Source organism: Antedon bifida, chromosome 4 (assembly GCF_963402885.1).
Source record: "Antedon bifida chromosome 4, ecAntBifi1.1, whole genome shotgun sequence".
In the NCBI taxonomy this organism is placed as follows: domain Eukaryota; kingdom Metazoa; phylum Echinodermata; class Crinoidea; order Comatulida; family Antedonidae; genus Antedon; species Antedon bifida.
This window is the reverse complement of record NC_136229.1, coordinates 11495607-11517592: the sequence shown is the minus strand read 5'-3', so window position 1 is coordinate 11517592 and position 21986 is coordinate 11495607. Positions and strand designations below refer to the sequence as shown.

The following is a 21986-nucleotide window of genomic DNA, read 5'->3' as shown; positions in this document are numbered from 1 at the left end:
TTTTAACTATAAACCTATAATAAATATATTCATATAGGGTACTTAAATTCTTCCTTGAATTACGTGACTTTAAATCCTCCTTCACTAATTAGAGGGAAAAAATCCTTGTGTACTGTATATTGCTCTACTGCCCTCTATGTCTGGAATAGTTTTTTACTTAACATAATGTATGTATGAATCTAATTCTATTATAAATGTCAACTGCTGTAAACATATCTTTGCAGAACATTATCAAGAAAATACTTTTATTTTAATTATCTAAGGTTAAAAAAAAAATTGTTATACAGTCATAGAAATAGAATACTGTAGAATGAATTCTAAGTCTACCGCATACAGTAGCTTTTATGTGCGTTTGATTACCCTCTTTAATTCCTAATTACTTCTTAAATTTTATTTGCATATTTGTGTTCACTTCTTGATTGTTTATTCAGATGCCTTAATAATTGCTCTTTCCATCTGAATATCAAACAATTGTATAATTGAATTAAGTGAATTTATTGAACAAAAGACCAGAAATCAGGTGTTAAAAATGTTTAAACTATTAATGGTAGGTGATCTCATGCAGAACATACATGAGTTCAAAATCACCAGTCACCCAGTCCTGAATGTGCAGTCACCCAGTCCTGAATGTGCATACTGCTGTTACATAGTGGACCTGTATGTACAATGCTGAATGCCTGTAAATTAGATTAGAAACATGATGGCTTTGAATTATCATATTTTAATGGCTGTTTTATATCATATTACATACATGATTTAATGTACTATCTTTAGGCAATTAGCTATACACTATTCATCCCATGAATGATGAATGAGATAGTTTGCTTGAAATCTCTAGGATTACATAGGTCAAGCCATAATATCATTTTTTATCATTTATTTGATTTGTGTTGCATTTAAAATTATTATACTATATATATATATATATACTGTATATATGTATTAAAAATATATTTTTTTGCAAATAAAAGTTATAATTACTTTTGATAGATATCAACTTTTTGTAACAATGTACAGTTTAAAGAATTAATATATAATGAATATGAATAAGTGTAAGAACAAACTGTGTAGATGGAAGACATTACCTTTTGCACCATGTTCAACTTCTGCACCATGTTCAACTTTTGCACCATGTTCAACTTGTTTTCTATGGAGGCCCAGATCAACACAGGGTTATTCTTTGCTGGAGCCAAGCCATTACAAAATACATTTATATTGAACTTATTTAACCACTACAGTATATTCAGTATTTAATATTTCTGGTGCATTTACAAACAATGGTATTTCTGTCATGGCATGACAAAATGACAACACTTTTCAGTTACCTTTCTTTTTTATCCCCTTTTTGGTTTATGTAAACAATTTGTAAACATCAAATATTATTAAGTCTGTAGGTGTGTGTGAAAAATGGTCAGATATTCCAACAGTTTTGTAAAGCTGTAATGAGTCTACTGTACTGTTTTAATATGTAGTACTTAATGAAATTAAGGTAGGGTACAGAATAATTATGGGGACATAAAGTATATTGGACGACTAGCTAGCTATTTTATCTACTAACTGTATTTGTTTATTTATAATTATATTTAATTAGTACTATTTTTCTATTGTTACAGACACGTTAAACACAAACACAAATCAATCGTACCCACAGTATTATACTCAGCCCCGTCCAGTTAAAGTTAAAAATCAGGACCTGAGTGATTATGGGGATGCCAACTACTACAGACGTGAACAGCCAAAGAACCAAGTAAGACGACACACACTGGATTACTTGGGCGATACAAAATCGGTTGGTGCTCAGACCAAGGTGGGTATATTTTTGTATAATAAAATGAGTGTAGGTAACATTATGATGCACAACCTGGAATTTAAACCAAAGACTAGACAGCAAAGTCAGTGTATAAACAATGAATAATTATTACTACTACTTCTACTACTAATAATAATAATTCAGTAGTTTGGTTTTTGTATCAGGGAATAATTACTCTACTGTATCTACTAGAATTGGTCACAATGTTCAGAGCACATACAACATGGTCAAAACAGTATCCTACAGACACTACAACATGCTAATATGCTAACTGGGATCGATACAATTTTAGGATTTGCTCATGAAGACTTTCTTGCAATTTTAATTGATGAGAATTTAAAAATTCTCATCACATCTAGTCCCTTGTTATACAACACACTTTTTGTTGGCATGCTGAATATTTTGTAATTATGTGTTGTAAAACAGACCCTAACAATAACATCCTTTTCAGAAGTAATCTTGTTTGTGATTAACTAAACAATCTTACAGTACTTAGAAGGAGCTACAGTCCTTTTTATTTCTCAACTAAAAGGTCTGGTGTCTTCAAACTTCTTGAGATTAATTGTGTAAAGCAATCAATGTTATGTGGTCAACCATAATGAGTTATCAACACATTGCTTGTTTTACTGTGATTGGTGGTGATTTACCAAACCTAACCCAAGCTTTGTCATCATTGGTTATCCGCACTTGGCGAATAACCCCTTGTTATTGTCAGGATCTTTTTTTTTTCTATCTTATTCTTCTTTCTTTCCACGAATTTTGTTCACAGCGTATCTCTAATTCTTGTTAACATAAGATTGTATAACTTTGTCAAAAGATTGAACTCTATCTGAGATGTGCAAGAAACTTTGTTATATGACTTTAGAGATTTTATAAATTTCGCGTATTTAACATAGATCGAAAACCATATAACAATTTAAATTGAAACTTAGCAAAAGTGTAATTTATAACATCCGCTAACTTTCTGTGGAAAGTAAATGGCAATTTTTAATTTTCACAGAAAGAATACGCGCTTTTAAAATTTGAAAAATCAATTTCTAATCAACTTTCTACGCGTTTCATGTCATTTTAAGCATGTAAAAATTTCCATGCGCACATACATTTGTATGTGTGATGCGCACGTAGCGCTAAAAACATCTTTTTTCGTGTGAATTATGTTTTTCCAGAGCCTTTTCTAGTACTGTAATTTTACCAACTTTGAAACAATTTCGACTTTAAATCATGTCATACAAGCACTTCAAATTGGACAATTCACTAACGTTTTTGATGAAAAAGTTCAAAAATTCGTCAAAATCATGCCCTTTTTAAACAGTCATAGTTTCTAAACTAAATGGTGAAGTTTATTTTTAGTACATATTGTGGAAGTTGATGAGTTGTAGATATCAGATCATGCATCAATATGGCTAACCGGACATTGTGACTTCATCGTTTGGCCACTTGAATATAAAATATAGGATTTTTGTCTCTTTCGTCATAGCTCATCACATTTAATAGAGCGCATCTCCACTTAACCGTATTCCATTTTCCCCCATATTTGATATTGTCTAGGTCAATCAATTATCTTTCGCATGATTTACCATTTTTAAAATGTTGATGACGTCGTCATGTGCAAAAGCGTGAATAAATTAGGTCACTTATTTTCATCATTCCAATAAATTTCAATTTATAGTTCCTCAGAATGAAAAGTGATACTCATGATTAAAATGCTTTCTGGAAGCTGTTGAATTGTAGATACGAATTGATGTACAAATTTTGCGCATCGGATGTTGTGAAGTCATCATATGGCCAGTTCAATTATAAAAGTCATATTTTCATATTTTGCGTCATAGTTTATGACATTTAAAAGAGCGCGCTTACATATTCTACGTATCTAAATTTCTTCAACTCGTTGATATGTTGTTGCTCAGATAATTCCCTTCCAAAATTGCTATCTTCGTGTTTCGATGACGTCATCATGTTAAAAATTGTCCCGTTATTTTCACCTATTCTGCACTGTATGTAGTATGTATACAGTATAATAGTGTACTGTATATACTTAGACACAAAATAGATAGGCACACTAACATTTTATTTTCTTCAGGTCACAATGGCATAATCGTTTTTCTGTGCGCAAAATTCAAACGTATGACGTGCACGTAGGGTTTGCACAGCGGATAACCTAAATCGTCCATAGTGACGAGTTCAAGTCTAGTGTTTAGTGTAATTTTCTACAGGTGCTTCCAAGGTACTGTAGATAGGCCTAATCTTTCAGACTAGGGAACATCATACCAAAACAAGTGTTGAACAATCAACAGAAAAATGATGTTATAGTTCTATTATCATGATATGAATGTAATCAGTAGTTGATGTTGATTTCTACACATTTAACTTTACTCTAGATTCTTGAATTGTTGAATAATACATTTTGATACAGTTGCACTTTTAGTATTCTTTATACACAATACATTAAATGCAATATGCTGTACAGTAGCAACGTACTGTATTCAATACACAACTCACTTTTTAATAGTGAGCCTTCTCAAATTACCACCATACTAGGGTACCCCCACACTACAGTAGGGCCTGATTTTGAAATCTATTCATTTTTATTTTTAAAAATGGAATGAGACTAAATAATTTAGAGTACTGTTAATTAATTCCACTTTGTACAAATTTTATGAAAGAATCTAAAATTTGTTTCTCAAGCTACAAACTTAGCCTGACATAAACCCCAGGCTAAGCCTGTGTACTTCCACGGGCCCAGTGCGGTGGAATAGCACTATGGACGAGTGCTACTATAGAGATTACAAGGTCATTACATCATACGTTCACTGGCACGTCAACGTAATGTCCACTTAATCTAAATGTTCATATATCTGTCGACAGAACAGTCAACTACGACCAATGTGGACGTGGCTGTCGTGTGCACGTTCACTCAATCTAAAAGTCCCTATTTTCACAATTAATATTAATGAAAGTTACTTTAAAACTTGTGCTTTAGAAATCAAAATAGAAAAATTTTAAATATGTAATTTTAAAATACAAATTGTTATTCATTTTATATTAGTTTAAACATTACTCATTGAAGAGTTTAAATTTATATGAGTTTGTAAATACAGGAAACACTGTCCTACAAGGATGTTTTGAATTCAGAGACAGAAATTGTCATATCTACCGTAAATAACAATGGTTATTATTTTGTGTTGATTAAAGTAGCTAGTGGTTTAAATTTCATATTTTCAAAGAAATTGATTTCTGATTTGACATGGCCATGAGCTTGTCCTTTTATTAACTGTGAACAAATTAATGTGCAAATAACTGTATCCCACATGCTTACATTTTACTTGTAAAGTCTGTTGTTAGACATGATCCAGACTTAATACATGAAAGTCCTTTAGCACCCCCTGTGATGTAATTGTAAAGATATGTCAAGACCCTAATTAGGACCATCTGTGTCGGACCAACAACACACAGGATTATTTTGATTATTCAACAGTCTGTATTAAAACACAAACTGAGGTTGAATCGAACACAGACTACCAGACTAGTTGTTTCAAATACTTGACTGTATTGTTACTTTTTAAATAGATTGCCTTTTATGTTTTAAAGGATTTATACTTGGATTTATTAACACAGTGAATGAAAATAATATGACTACTTGTTTTATTTTGGAAGGTTTATAAAGTAAATCATTTTATTGCAAGTTTATATTGGTGTTTGTTTAATTCTGAATATTCAATCATTGACCTTGAAGGTAATTCCTAATTTTCTTTATTATGTTAAATAAACTAGCAGTAATACCCGTCCAATGGACGGACACCATCTTACATTGATTGTGAGGTTTAGGAACCAAAAAGATGGTACAGTAATATAGTACAATCCGGTTCACTGTTCCCTGGTACAATGCAGAATACACAAATCTGTAAATGGATGTATTGTGCAGAGGTACATTATACAGCATTTATATTAGAAAGATAAAGTTAATACTGTGTTCTTCTTTATATTTCAGTGTCTCTTTTGTTTTAAATTTAAAAGCAAGCAATTTTATATAGAAATTTGCAAAGTCATCACAAATAATATAGTATTCACTGTAAAATGAATGTTTGAAAAACATGCAGTCACAAAAAAGAAACAGAATCTCGTTAATACATTAATTTTTTATAATAATATACATCTGTATGTTTGTTTTTTTTTTGTTTCTGTAAATAATATTGAAATAATAGACGTTTATTAATTTATTGATGAATATTATTATGTCAGTTATTTTCCGTTTGGTATAGGACATAATCCTGCATTTCATAATCGTAGATAGTCATGTCTTGTAAAAGCTTCCAAAATATTTTAATGTTATTTCCGACTGGAGAACAGTGACTTAGTTGAATCTGGTTGATATTCTTGCAGTCTCCTGTTGTTCAGTTGAATTTCTTAATTGTTGGTGGTTTGTCTTTAAGATGAACGATAATGTATGTTTTCTGGTGGTGTAGGCCTAAAGAAGTAAATATGATATGCAACTTTATCCTCCTTGTTTGTACCTCCCTCCTTGTAGTCCCCACACTCTTTGAAAATAAATTACAGTACATAAAACAAATAATTAAAAATCCCCAAAAAATTACAAAACATAATGTTAGTAGAAACATGAGCAAGAATACAATATGTCAGTATTGTACTTCCCACCCGTGAGATTCAATTGAAATGGTGTAGCGTCGGACGACAGCACTGCGCTGACCACACATGTGCTGCATCCTGTCTCGATATTGCTAATGACCCGCGTGACCAAATTGTGACGTAGGAAAATTGCCAAGGATTACTGATCAGCAGATGCAAAGAATTTGACTAATGGATAAAGGGGAATTAAAAGGTGCCCCAGCTCTTTGCCTTCTGTATGCCAGAGTAGGTAAGTTGAGAATGTTCAGCCTATCTTAACAATGTAGAAGGCGTACAGAAAAAATAAGTTTGGTGGCACGTTCCTAGACTTTCTCCAATAGATCTTCCTCCTTACAATGTAGTGAATTAAAAACAACAAAGTTTTGTTTTACTAGTTTTGATTTTATTTTGGTTTTGCTGACATTTCGAGGTTGACCATGTTTACGTCTCTGTACAAATTAAACTGCATTTGATTTATTTGAAACTACATTAAATTAACAAAAACGAAAACACCATCGAAATAAAATATAAAAACTGGTTGGGAAGTCCCATAATTGCATCAAAGAAATAGAAATGATAAAAGGCAAAATTAATAATAAATGTACAAAATATATTTAAACAATTGCTTCAGTAAAACATAATTATTATTATATCAGTAATTAATATTATTAATATAGGCCTACAATTTAAAATTCAAGTTAACATTTGTATGCTGTAATAGTTTAGTACAGTAGTATAGTCCTAAACATAAAAATAGTTTTTAACATCTTGAAAAACTTTGATATAGACATAACATAAACATTGCATGGTTTCAATCAATTTTTAATTGACTGGAAAATTTCCAACAAGGTAAGAGAGTTAAAGTTGTCAAAGCCCAGGTTAGAGTTTATGAATTTGATTGTGTTCAAGGCCTACTTAAAAGTACAATGGAAAAACACTTTAGAATATATTTAAAAACAATGTCACTTGTTACAACCGCTAATGTAGTAAAACCTCCAGCTAATGTAGAAACAGCTTATGTAGTAAATAAAAATCAAATCCAAGGTGGTCGATTACGAGACATGGTCGATTATGAAAAGCAGGATCATTACGAGAGGTGGTCCTTTAAAAGAGGTGGTCACTTACAAGAGGGGGTGATCCATTACAAGAGGAGGTGATCCCTTACGAGAGGTGGTCGATTATGAGAAGCGATCTCTTAACGTAGTTAGTGGTCGTTCAATACGTTTTACGATGATATCGGAAATCGGTCTCGATATAATCAATTTCAGGCATTTTGTATGCCGTGCTGCTAAAGCTATACTTTTGATGATATCAGTCGCATCGGTCAAGTTTTTTTGCAGTCGCGCTATTTTGTATGCGAGCGAGATATACATTTTTTTCATGTTTTTTTATAGATATTGATATTTTTTTAGATTATTTAATTTATGTGGATATTTTTTATTTGGTTAATAAATATTTATTATCAATAATTAAATTGATTGAAAATGTTCATCTGGTTTGTAGTAACAAGTTATTTGAAATGTTCTTTTTTTCAAACCAACAATTAGTAAACTAACCTTGACAGTTTCGCTGTCCTGATTGGACAGCTTCTTCAGAAATAATGACGATCTATCGTCAAACAGATTGACCTCTAGAGGGCCTATTCTGTTTAATGACAGGGTCATACACGTGACTGAGTTGGTGGGCGCCCTCGTCTCTGTTGATGATTTGGTTTCCTCGTCGGCGGATCCAGATGGCTTCCCTGATGCGTCGGTTGTTTACATCTGGTTTCCTGTCGATGATTTTAGGTTGTGTCCAGTCTATGGTGTGGTTTAACTGGACGGCATGATCTGCTATAGCTGATTTTCTCAGTTCCTTTTCTGATTCTTGATGTGATTGACGAGAGTTTCTTCTCTGTTGGGTTACCTTTTCTATGTTCTTTTAATCCTGTGCCAAAACAACGACTCGTTTCTCCAATGTAAGTGTGATCAAAATTAGCACATGGAATTTCGTAGACGCAATTAGCCACTTTTAATTTGTCAACTTGGTCTTTTGGGTGGACAAGTAGTTGGCTACTAAAATGTTGTTATAGAATGGTCCCGAGATAACGACTATATTGAAATATTGGTTAGAGTGAGTATACAGTGTTTGATTACATTAGTGTAGGTGTGTCAAAGTCTATATTGAATTGATGTTCAGCGTTATTATAGATAGCAAGTTGGTTGTAATGATCTTGTATATCAATTAGATTGTCATGCGATAAATTGGTTAATCCATGTCGTTTTGGTTAATCCATATAATTGTAAACATATTTTTAATAATTGTTATGATTATAATATTAATTTTAAAAATGATATTTGTTAGTATAAATTTCATAACATAAAGATATAGATATAAAGAAGAAAAGCAAAGAGATTATGGAGCGGCTATTTCTGAATATAAAAATTCAAGTTTCTCCTTGTTGAGCCCAGATCTGCACGTTCATGGGGTGATATGTCTTTTTCTGTTTCAGCTCCTCGTCTGTGGAATCGGTTACCTTTACACATTCATTCAAGCAAGTCTACTGATGTTTTCAAGAGTGCGCTTAAGACACATCTGCTGTGGGCTGCTTTTGGCATTTTGTAAGATTTAATTTGTTTAGCTAGATACCCACATCACTGAGAACACGTGTGAGTTATGTACTGGCTGGTCTATGCACCTTAATTGCTGGTAAACGGAAGCAGTGATGTGGGTTCGATTTGTTCTTTTTTTTATTTAGGTTTTTGTCAAATTTATCAATAGTATTTAGGTGTAAGGTTAATATGTTTTCATGGTTTTTCACAAGCGCTGTATAAATCTTATAATTATTATATAGAATAATATGTATCATAAGTTTAATTTATAAATTTTAGGCGATCTTGTCAAAGGTCAAGCGCCTATAGCCTGCCACAATATTCAATATTGAACTTGACCTGACATGGTTCCACAATATCTTTATATGAAAAATTAAAGAGTGTAGATCATACCCGTTTCTGTGTTTTAGTATCGTTTCGTTTCTCACCTGGTTTGAAAGTTGCATTGAAATTAAATTGGTACAGTTTGTTTGTTAACAACTGTTCTTGTCTAAAGACAAGATAAATTGGTTAATCCATGTCGTTTTGGTTGCATTACCTAGTAGCTCGTGTCAAAAGTTCTCGTAGACTTTCTAAGCCTAGCTTAGTTAAGTTAGGCAGAATAGAATAGAATTGGCATGGTATTTTCGCTGAAAAGTTATGGTTCTTTTATTTGTTTACCGTTTCACACAATCGATCTAAGTGGTTGTATTACATCACAATATGAAAATATCAATCCGCGTGCGATGCATGTTGAGATTTATAGCAGGCCGCTAAAATTATTCGATTGTGACGATTTTTTAGACGATAAAAATGTTTCAATAGGTCCATATAGTATTTATTTTTACATAATATGTAGTGTGTTACCTTAAATTAGGTTAAACTGTTTTTTTCCCTTCTCTCAAATGCTGGCGAGAAGATCTAGATATCCTGGTGTCACCCTCCTCCCCCACCCCCTTTCCCTGGCCGCGTGGTCAAGATTGGAATTAAATTAGTTAAGACAAATACCAAATAGGCCAAAATGTGTGAAATTTGACATTGGCTTAGTGAATGTGCAAGTTTTGCAAGTCTGGCTCTAGATATTTTCATATAAATGTTACTTTATATGAACTTATATGCTTTTTGCTGTAACAATTAAAACATTTTAATGCTGTAGTTGTCTGTGAACATTTACTACTGTGAGTGGCAAACATATTTATGTCAATCTGTCTCTCTTGGTAGTGAGCTTTTCTCACTGCTGCATTTTTAACTTCTTAACTTAGTGAACAATTCTTGTCCACATCCATTAGGCATTTTTACTAGAACATACCTGAGATACGAATTTAGTTCAGATTTCTAAGCCAGTATTATATAGAAGATATTTTTAAAAATTCAATCAGTGTGTTCATTTTGATTTGGATAAGTATTTTCAATTATCTGCTTAAAGGCCTAAGTTTGAAAATGTATGTGCATTGTGCACATTCCCATATACTATTCTTCTTTATGTTACACATTTTAAAAGTCCTTTCTAACTATCTTTTAGCAAATACAGTATGCCAAAATACTGCATGCCTTTCCTCTTTATCTCTCTCTTTTTTCAACCTTCTCTTATCCCTATATCAGCCTTTTCATCCTCTACCTTTTTCTCTAATCTCCCCCATCCCTTCTCCTTCTTCCCTTCTTCTTTCATCTCCTCCTTCTGTCCTCCCTACCAAATAAAATTAAAAATTTCACCAATTATTCATATTAACATATTCAGCAAGTTACAAAGCCACACAATATTATTATAAATTATTTGCTTTGTCATTAATTTGATTAATAGACCTATGCATTTCTTCAAATCTCTAATCAGATTTTACACTTGAAATTAATTAATTACTGTTATTATTAGTGATAAGAAGATGCTATTCACGCTCTAATATTTCAGTGTATATGGGATAGAATGAAAAAGATTGATAAAGATTTCCATAGGTTAGAAAATTGGAAAATAGATATATATTTCTTTTATTCCTGTCCACTCAGGCAGAGCTTGCCTGATATCTATCTTGTCCAAGTACCTTCACTTGCACTGATGAAGGGCTAGTGTTGCCCGAAAGCTCTGCTAACTTTTCTGGCTGTTTTACTTTATCGTTTTGATTTAGCTTTTCGCTTTTTTTTTTTTAGTATCTCCGTTGAGATCCAGCCACTGATATCCACAGCATTGTCATTTTTTCAGTATTTTGCCTTTGGATTTATATATAATTATATAAACACATCAGGCACAGAACATTAATTCTAAACCGCCCGGTGATATACTGAAATTTAATTAATTGAAAAGATAAACTATATATATATATATATATTGAAGACCCAGACAATCTTGGATATTTTACAATCCTGGAGACTTCACATCCCTTGAGACTTCACAATCCTGGAGACTTCACAATCATGGAGACTTCACAATCATAGAGACTTCACAATCCTGGAGATTTCACAATCCTAGAGATTTCACAATCCTGAAGAAGACTTCTGGACAATGTTTGCAACTTCAAGGCAATGTCTCTCTAGGATACTTGAGAAGTCTGCAAATGGATGTGTGCATACAATGATGTCTTTATTGTTGAACCAGCCTAGTTCTCTTTAGATCTGACATAGATTTTCCAAAGTAGATGGTATTAGTATTCTATTAAGAAAATAACATTTTTCTACCTTACGTTGAACTAAAACCTTTATCAAACCAGGTACTTAAAATACATTTATGAATTGTGATCTGTCTGGTTAGAAGATGTGATTGAAGCTATTTTGTTAATTTTGTCTGTAGATTGAAATAAGATTACGTCATTTCAACTTCTTGCTGTTTTTGTTTCCACACAAAATTTGTTCCTTTTTCCTTTATTAACAAATACTAATAAATGTTGGCCAGATTGCCTAAAAGGCATGCCATATCATGATAAAGTTATTGCAATGCTTACTAGAAAACGAAAAGGAACTTTATAATTGCACTTTACATTCTGAATATTATTACTTGAATTGAAATGGTTTCAATTCAGCCCACTCCAGCAGTTATAATAATGGTAAAATTACGTATTTGCATCTCAACTTGAATTTATTTACAAATAATTTTTATAAAATAAACCATAAATAAAACTAAAACTCAAACATGGCCTTTTATTAGCAATCTGTGTATAATAAACAATTCATTATTGCATCTATTGTCTTTTTTCTGTTGCTAATATTATTCTAATTGAATGCTATTGATTTATCTGAATTAAACCGGAAATGATCTACTATTGTTCTAGGTGTTTTTCATATTTGTAATTATCACTGAATTCAATATTTTGTATCATGGTCAATTATCAAAATATGCTTTAGTTGCAAATATTTTTATTATGTTATCAGTATTTTTCTGTGAATGTTTATAATAAATATAAACTTACTGTAATTCTCTCAGAGGTTAAGTTGATATCATAATGTTTTTATTGTTCTTTTTATGTAAAAAAAAAACAAAGCCCTAGAAGGAAGCCTATATATCATCGATAAATTTGCACTGCTACGTGGTTCTCATAAAACCTTTATCACCTCAAAATATCCAATTCATTTATTCATCTAAGAGACAATTTGAATCTTCCTTTAATCTTTTGCATATTTATAGTCTTGTCATACCATGATAGCTGATCTGAATTAATATTAGAATTTCAATATTATTTACAATTTGATACTACCCACATACCATCTCTTGCTAATTTTATGGAAAATGTTATTGAAATTCTAGGTAGCAATCATGTGACTAGAAAATTAGGATGACCTGATTTATATTCAATATCCAAAAAAAGCTCTATTTTACCATAGTGAACTGGTTAAGACTGGCGGCTCGCAATTTCTTAACATATAATACTACAAATGTTTTGTAACCTCTCTCTATCAACAAGAGCATTGATATGTGTAAATTTATTTTTTTTAAATATCATTGTTTTCAACATGTATTTTTCAACTCAAACTTTTTTCACCGTAATATTATATTTCCTTCAGTGACATTAACAACATGTTAATATTAATCAAAACTCAAAATGTATATGTCTATAATACTATAGAGGGCACTTGTGACAAAACTATGTTGTTGCTCTCGCTATCATGCAATGTTATCAAGATTTCAGTTACACACAGAGAGATGTAATAAGCCGAAGGCTAGAGGGCATACTCCAGACTGAAAAGTAATTCCAACAGGAGGGGGAACCAACCAGATGGCGGCCGTAAATGTGTTCAAAAACATTATTTAATATAAAAAATAATAATCTAATATAATACATTAAGACCACAGAAATTACAACACATATTCTTGTCAAAGCACACAGTTAAGTTTTTATAAAATTAAATATATTGTTAATCGCAATAGAGTAAATAATTTCTTGGTAATCTAGCATTTTTGTATACGAGGATCATATAGAATGCGTTCGCGCTTATACGCTGCGTTGCGTATCGTTCTCACGCAGATAGGCTCAACACAGGCGTAGTAGTGCGTATTGCGTAGGGCATATCTAATTAGTCCATTGCAGCCGCCATCTTGTTGGTTCCCTCTCCATGGAGAATCACTTTTTGAACTGCGATAACATTGCAGTTTGACATCCAGCCTTTGGCTATATAAAATATCATTGGTTACACAGCATATTTTGTATCATCATAGTTTTGTATAATAGCTAGATTTAGCTATCAAGAAAATACAATTTTTCACATCTCCACAATAATTCATCATGTATCAAGATTTTTGCAACATAGAATGTTCAATTAGCATTCAGAAATATGTATTGACCTTCAGAAAAAACATTGATATGAAAATATCAAGAAATAATTGATTAATGGTAAAGCTGGTAGAAAATGTCTTGATGGACAATTTCATTTCAAGACATCCATTAATATGATTTATTCTGTTATTTTCAAGTTTTCTTATATTCCTGATATGGTTACATCAAAGAAGAAATTAACAATATGTTCTCATTTCAAAAACTAACATATGTTATGGAAAAAATTGTTTATTTTAATTTTCAGCCGACTCTTCACAAGCCAAGTCGAACACGAGAGGATCGGGAACGATTTATGGAGTACTTAAAAAAGTCACATCCGGATGATGTTCCACTCCAACATCCAAAAGTAAGTCATGTGTTAACTGATACTTGACAACACCTGTCTAAATCTCTATCTACACTATCAAACTTTATGTGGCAAAAAAAATGTGATGTGGATATGATGACGTCATATTACTACCATATTTGGGCACATCACACTTTTTTGTCAAACTAGTCTGATAGTGTAGACAGAGCTTAACATTTCATTGTGCAGTAAAGTTTTATTTTAAATTTACCAAAGAGCCAATTCAATCACAGCTCAAAAGGTGAGTCACCATGAAGAGATAACACATGATATGGCTGCATTACATCTCCTATCATACATTTTGCTGAGTGTATGAACATGAGAAAAAATTACACAATCTTTGTATGCAAAACTTTTACCAAGAAAAGGAATTAAAACAAATATTCTGATTTATGTGGTTCTAATCTTCATGTTATGTCCTTATTTTTATATACTAAATATTTTGAAACAATTACACTGCCAATTAGCTATCTCTCAAGTACTGGAGAGATGGAAAACAACCATAATTGGGAAAGGTGTATTTGGTTTTTAATATGATCCTTAAAATTATCATAAATCACTAACTGCCTCAAAATATTTGAAGATGATACTTTATCTTTGCCAATTTCCCATCGATCCCAGGAGTATTTTGATTATAGTATCACAAGATAACCACCTAACGAATGTGTCCAATATAAACATTCTAACTAGAAGATTCATCATCAGGTTTTCTGCACATGCTCACACAAGGATAATTTAAATCTAGAGAATTAATTTATGAATTGAGATTCAAATAATCATTGATAATAGAATTCTTATTTTATGAAATTACAATTTCAATAGATTTAACTAGAATTTAATTCGTCACTTTGACGAATTATAGGTGATCATTTTTATAAATTTATTGACATTAATATTTTTTAAACATGCACGTATGTTAACATACAATCGGAAAATGTTGATGTATGCCATCCTATTATACGCTTATAGTGCTTAGTTGTGCCTATTATATGCCATATACATTATGTACAGTATATACTGTATATCTATATACAGTGTAGCATTGGTGAAATTACGGACACACATCATGTTCTAAGTTTTTGGCACTGATGACATTATCAAAATAAACTTGTGGATACCAATATCGAAAGATAATGAATTGAGCAATAAAATATAACAATTGGAAGACAATTTGGTACGTAGAAGTGCGGTGCGCGCTCTTTAAAATGTGTATAACTTTGACGAAAGAGATGAAAAAAATACTTTTTAACTTCAACTGGCCATATGATAACTTCATAACATTCGATAGGCTTAATTTTTATATGCATTCATATCTACATTTCACCAGCTATCATAATAAGTTATAAACATCAAGGTCAACTTTAATTCAGAAGAACTGTAAGGTATTCAACTATACGTTGTAGGTGAAATTACGTAACCACCGTTATTCAAATTTTAAGACGTGATGACGTCATCAAAATGAAAATATTGGCAACTCATGATTAACATAATTGGTTGAGGTAGAATATATTAAAAATTTTTAAAAAATCGAGCACAGATAAGCGACTTGCGGTCTGTTGAATATGGTGGTCTATGACAAAGTGGGAAAAAACCCTATTTTAAAAATTCATGTGGCCAAATGATGACGTCATACCATTTTGTACGTCTAATGTGTATATACATTTATATCTACAACTCATTAACTTCCATAATAAGTTAAAAAAAATGGGGGTCATCTTCCATTCTGAAGAGTTATATTCATTTTAAAAAGGCCTTATTTTTTACCATTTTTAGCACTTTGGTACAATTAATGTGCGCATTTTGTCATTTTTAACGTGCTCATATAGCGTTATTTTAAGTCGGAATGGACTCAAATTTGGTGAATGTATTAAGGAAGATGAGTAGAATGCAATTTGTACAAAACAATTTTATTTTTTACGCTTCCTATGTACGCACGCGCAAAAACGTGTTTTTGCGCAGTAATTTTTTGAAACACGCAAATGGCCTAATTCATGCTCTAAATTGATCAAAACTTAATTTTGAGCGTTTTAAATTTTTTAACGCGCGATTTCACGCGCATGACCCTACGTGCGCATGTGTTTTTATTTGCTAATATTTTTACCCTTGACCTGAAGTTTACGTTTAGTGAATTTCATTAATATGTGATAATGAATTATGGAGATATGATTGATAATGTGATTTCGCAAAATGGCGTATAAATGACGTCACGGATGAGTGATCACGCTGAAAAGCTTATTATGGCTAAGTTAAAGTATTTAAAAGACATTGTGAAATTTTGGTAATCATTGACATTAAACTTTTTGAAATATTTGTTACACAAAAAGTGTACAGAAAGAATAAAAAGAAAAAAAATAAACTAGATTTGAACTCGTCACTTTGACGAGTTCGGGTTATCCGCGCAAACGCAACATGCACATACTTATAACTATATGAACCTCAACTCAATTATTATGCCATCCTATGACATGAATTAAGAATGTTTACAGTGCTGAATTGTACCTATTATGTAGCATACACCATATTACAGTATTTTACAGAATAAACTGTATATGTTATATACAGTGATCATAGACAAAATTACGAGACCCATCTTTTAAATCCAATTATTAACACGATGAAATCATTAAATTGACATATAAAGATAACAATTTTAGAAGATAATTATCTAAATAATTACATTAAAACAAATTTGAAGAATTTTGGGTATGTAAAAGTGAGATGCGCTCTTGTTTAAACGCAATGAACTTTTACGCAAGAGATGAAAATATGACTTTTTGAATTCAACTGGCCATATGATGACGTCACAACATCTGATTGGTAAAATATTCACATCAATTCGTATCTACAATCCAATAGCTTCCAGAAAACGTTTTAATCATGATTATCACTTTTTAATCTGACGAGCTATAACAGATTGAAATTTACTGTAAAGATGAAAACAAGTAACCCAAGTTATTTACGTTTTTAGACATGATGACGTCATAAAAATTAAAATTTTTTAATTCATGCTAAAGATAGTTGATTGACGTTGACAATATTATAATTTCGGGGGAAATGGAATACGTATAAGCGAGATGCGCTTTGTTGAATGTGATAAGCAATAACGAAAGAGTAAAAAATCCTATATTTTACATTCGTGTGGCCATACGATGACGTCATAACATCCGAGTGGTAAAGATTCTGCATGAATTCATATCTACAACATATCTGCTTACATATTAAAATTAAAAAATTGGGGGTCGTGGATGATCCTGAGGAGCTATAATAGATTAAAAATAGGCATAATTTTGACAATATGTTGTAACTTTCGCATCTAAAACGCGCGCAAATGGTCTAAATCAACGTGTTCGTATGACGTTATTTTAATTTGAAATGATTTTAATCTTTTTAAAAATGACTAGGAAAGGCTAGAAAATCACAATTCAAGAGAAAAAAACATGATTTTCGTACTCCGTGCGCACCTTACGCGTATTTTTTTTCGCGCGCGCGGGAATTTTTGACATGCTTAAAATGTTATGATCAGCGTAGAAAGTTGATTAGAAATTAATTTTGCGCATTTTAAAACTTTAAATGCGCATGCGCGCGTAACTTCTTGTAAAACATGCCATTTTTAATCCATAGAAAGTTGACCCATGATATGAATTATAATTTTATTAAGTTTCATGAAACAATATTTGTTGGTTCTAAAGTTATGATCAGTTATAGAATTTCATAAAATCGCGCGCAACTTACGCAACGCGGATCTGACATCGTCCAAAAGCTTGGCTGCACATCTACACTTCAATGTCAATCTTTTTACCAAGTTATACAAAGTTATGTTCACAAGCAATAGAGATATGCTGGTCACAAAAATCCGGGAAAGAAAGAAGAATAACAAAGAAGATGAAAAAAGATATTTACAATCACATGGGTTATCCTGCAACTAAGTTGCGGATAACCAATAAAGATTTTATACAATAACAATAGGTGATAATTTTATTCTAAATGATCACCTAATTAGTATACATATAATACATCAGTTGACTATACATATAACACTAACAGTTATTCCTGTTTGTGCAGGGATTCAAAATGGGTTTCAATCAAAAACTCTTTTGAATCAGCATAGCTTATAAATCAAATGCAGATATTTTTTGATTTTTTTTTTCATTCATAAAAATATATCTAAAATGCAAATTTAAAAGAAAGTATGAAATAAATCTCAACAAACTTTAAAAATTAGTTAGGTAGGATGGTTAGTATGTTTTTATTTAATAAAGATTACTTTCTATATACTTACAAATTTTTATAAAAATAAATAATTTACATTTTTATTAAAGGTACGTATCGTTAAGTTACTACTATTGATAAATCCTAGTAATATCTGTATATTAAAGTTAGTGTCTTGTTACAAAAGGTATAATCATTCAATCTGTACTAAAATAATAACAATTATAATTAGGCATAAAATATTAAAAAATGAAATGTAAAATTATATATTCATGAGTTAAACATCGCAGCATCTTAATTGTATGTTAAATGATTCCACAGTCAATTAGCCTAATTAACATTGATTATTTAAATCATTACAATGTGAGCATGGCTACTTAAATAAGAATTTCATTAAGACTGTCACTAACAATATGCATACAATTGCCATTCAAAATGTTACATAATAAGCATACAATATTTGCAAAAGTCAGACCATTATATAGATCAATATAAAAGTAATTACCAATTAATTCATTATAAAATAATTTATTTAAAGAAAATTTTTATATTTAGAAAATTGCAGACATTTTCTACAGAATAGAGCAAAATTCAGTAATTTTTCTAATTAAAACAAAAAAAATATAAGATTAATTTTTTACTGTTCATATCACATTTAATTTTTTTAAACAATTTTTATGATTTATTTTATTTTAAATATTGTTTTTTTGAAGATGCTTAATATCTTTTTTATGTACGAACTTCTTTATATCTATACTATATATTTTTATATTTCAATCTAACTCAAAGCGAAGTTTAATGCAGTAGAATTTGATATGAAATTTGATTATGCATTTATAGAAGAAGATTAAATAATTAATATAGAATTAAGTGAAAAATATGTAATGGAATGCATTTTGATGTATTGATGCTGTACATGATCATCATCATTATTTTAAAAGCTCCTGTTTTTTTGTAACATAGTCTAGCTAATCATCAATGGTAATCTCCCTTCTTCCAATAAATAGCCAGGAATATTTTATAGCAGACATACATAGTGAGCCACTTTGGAATAAACAAGCATATTGTAACGGCCTTGCAGTTCCGTGTATCATATATTCAGTAGATATTGTATTGAATTGATCCAACAATATGTGTGATACAACTTGGTGATGCTGCTGCTTCTACTGTTTAACACCCATTTCATTGATTGTGGGAAAACCTGTGTGATTAGTTAGAATAGCTTCGTACGTTGAGATCTGCAGCCCTGTGAACCGTAAGATCACACATCATTGCTATGCGGAGAGGTTATGTTGGTTTTCCTTAAGTAGTACACGTTCAATGGTGGATATTTAAATTGATGGCAAAAATGTCATATGGTTTTGTAGTTCACCGCTGCTTGGTTATTCTGAATACTGGCCTATAATCATGAGAAGGCATTACCATTGATTTGAGTATATTGACAAGCAAGCTTGTGATTATTACAAGAGTATTTTCATCAATTGTTTGACCTCACCTGGAAAATATATATATATTTTTTTTAAATACTGAGTGCCGGTAAGTATTATACATTATTCCATAGAGCTTAAAAGAATTTCTGTTTTTACTTAGCATACTGTAGGCTTTAAGTTGTACTCGGCAACACATCAATCCGAAGAATTAATGAGCACGAACAAAAATATAATTTTTGATAGGAAGTTAAGACTTGACTCTATAGAAGGCCGAGTGTAGATTGTATCAATATTGCTATTGACGGAAGAAAAAACTAGATATATTTTTAAAAATCCTTTTTTCTCAAATAAACAATTCAAATATTTGTGTGTTGATAGAAAAAAATAATAATTATATTTAAAATATAGATTTCTTATTTACACAGGTTAGTAATGGTAAAAATGGTAAAATAAAAATGTTTACTTTCAGACTGTACTGTTCTTAGATGAAACGTAATTACTAAAAAATATATATTGTTTTCTTTCTTATTTACACAGGGATAATTTGATTTTGGTAATTTATATTTTCAGAATTTTATACTTAAGGTTTTTTTTCAAAATTGATACCAAGACAATATATATACCTAGACTAATTAGAAAATGTTCATAAAGGTGTTTAAACTAATAATAACGCAGTGAAAATAATGTGTAGTAGTAGACTATTCTTGTAATAAGGTTTAAATTCATATTCTATTTTAATTAAATATCTTCGGTATGCATTTGAAATCAATATGAACAGATTGAAACAGAATATATTGCATTACATTAACAAAGCACACATTTTCCTATTATGGTACACGTATAATATAAACACAAATTTATAATGTACGCTGTAGCAAGTATAATAATAAAAAATCTACAGATTAATTTGTTATTCTTAAAAAATTAGTCATTATTCTACCTACCTTTAAACCTGTCTTTGATGCTTTAAATCTATTATAATTATAGGAAGTTCTTTTTTTGTCAATAACAGATAAAAAAGGACATGTAAAAATAACATTAATTATACTCCAAAAATAGCTTGTAACCAATTTAGGAATTCTGATGTTAAGAATGTCTGTAAATCAAACAGTTTTTTGTATCCTGTTTGAAAGTTGTTTACTAATTGCTCTTAATTAAAAAATATTTTTTTGGAATAGTTCAGTGAATATCTCAAAGTTTGTCCGCCATTTTGGAAACTCTATTGTGAAATGAAATCTTTCATTACTATCCTCCTTGTCAAATTGAAGGGAGTTATTAAAATGAATTTGGAAATAAGGTCGTGATTATGACTAAATCCAGGTTCGAATATCTGATATAAATATTATCATATAATATCAGGTAGACTCTATGATGTAACACAATACACTCATTAATATTACAATTTTAATTAAAAACTCAAACTTGAATGAAAAGAAGCCATAATATTCTGATTTCAGTTTCAATTACATGTGTAAAACAATGAGGCTTGATTACATACATTTTGTAAGTAAACCATTAAGAGCTTTTGAAATTACACATATTCATTTGAAATAAAGTCATAAAATTCTTAGATATTTAAAATTGAAGCATTAATCGAGTTTAATACTAAAATTACACCCCTATTCAGGGATCACCAATATTAAACTTTAAATTGGTCCCGAAGTTATACCCTTAATAGGCGTTCTACTGTACCATAAATATTAATTTTTATTATGTCTTTCTGTATTTTATTAATATATCATGTAACATCATATGTGTACATTTTTACCATCAAAAATAAAATTATTAACCAGATTTTGAATGTCTTGTTTAAATACCTGTGCCAATTACATTCTTGATATCTGTTTGAAAATTATGAATTCTGCTTTATTACTCTTATGTGTAGGTAAACTTCTAACCCTTGCAATACAATGCTTGGGGCTTAACAATTGTAAGGGAAAATTAACCATGCAAGCATAATATTATTACATCAAGGTGGTACATCTTTTAATCGATTTCACGGAAATTACCTTTAATATTAAAATATTTAACATATTTAATTTATTGAAATCATGATTAATTTAATAGAATGTTTAAACATTGTGTTTTTAATGATAATGTTAAATAGGAATATTATTAGTGTAGTTATTTATCATTAACAATATTTGTGCTGGTAATATGTGCTTGAATGTTTATATTTTATACATATTTTATATGAATAATAAGTAGTTTTAATTTATTTAATTATTGATAATTATTAAC

General features: G+C 30.6%; 1 protein-coding gene across 13 annotated transcripts in view; it reads left to right on the top strand.

Annotated features, from left to right (window-relative positions):
- Positions 1-21986, top strand: part of LOC144840054 (coiled-coil domain-containing protein CG32809-like) — a 98081-nt gene that overhangs the window by 49232 nt on the left and 26863 nt on the right. For 12 of the 13 annotated variants that reach the window (XM_078695693.1, XM_078695692.1, XM_078695696.1 and 9 more), the window contains 2 exons: positions 1614-1807; positions 14005-14106. In XM_078695693.1, coding sequence (XP_078551819.1) covers positions 1614-1807; positions 14005-14106 — 296 coding nt within the window. Of the gene's footprint in view, positions 1-1613; positions 1808-14004; positions 14107-19537; positions 19852-21986 lie in introns of those variants that run through there. The other variant, XM_078695697.1, reaches the window with a different exon arrangement.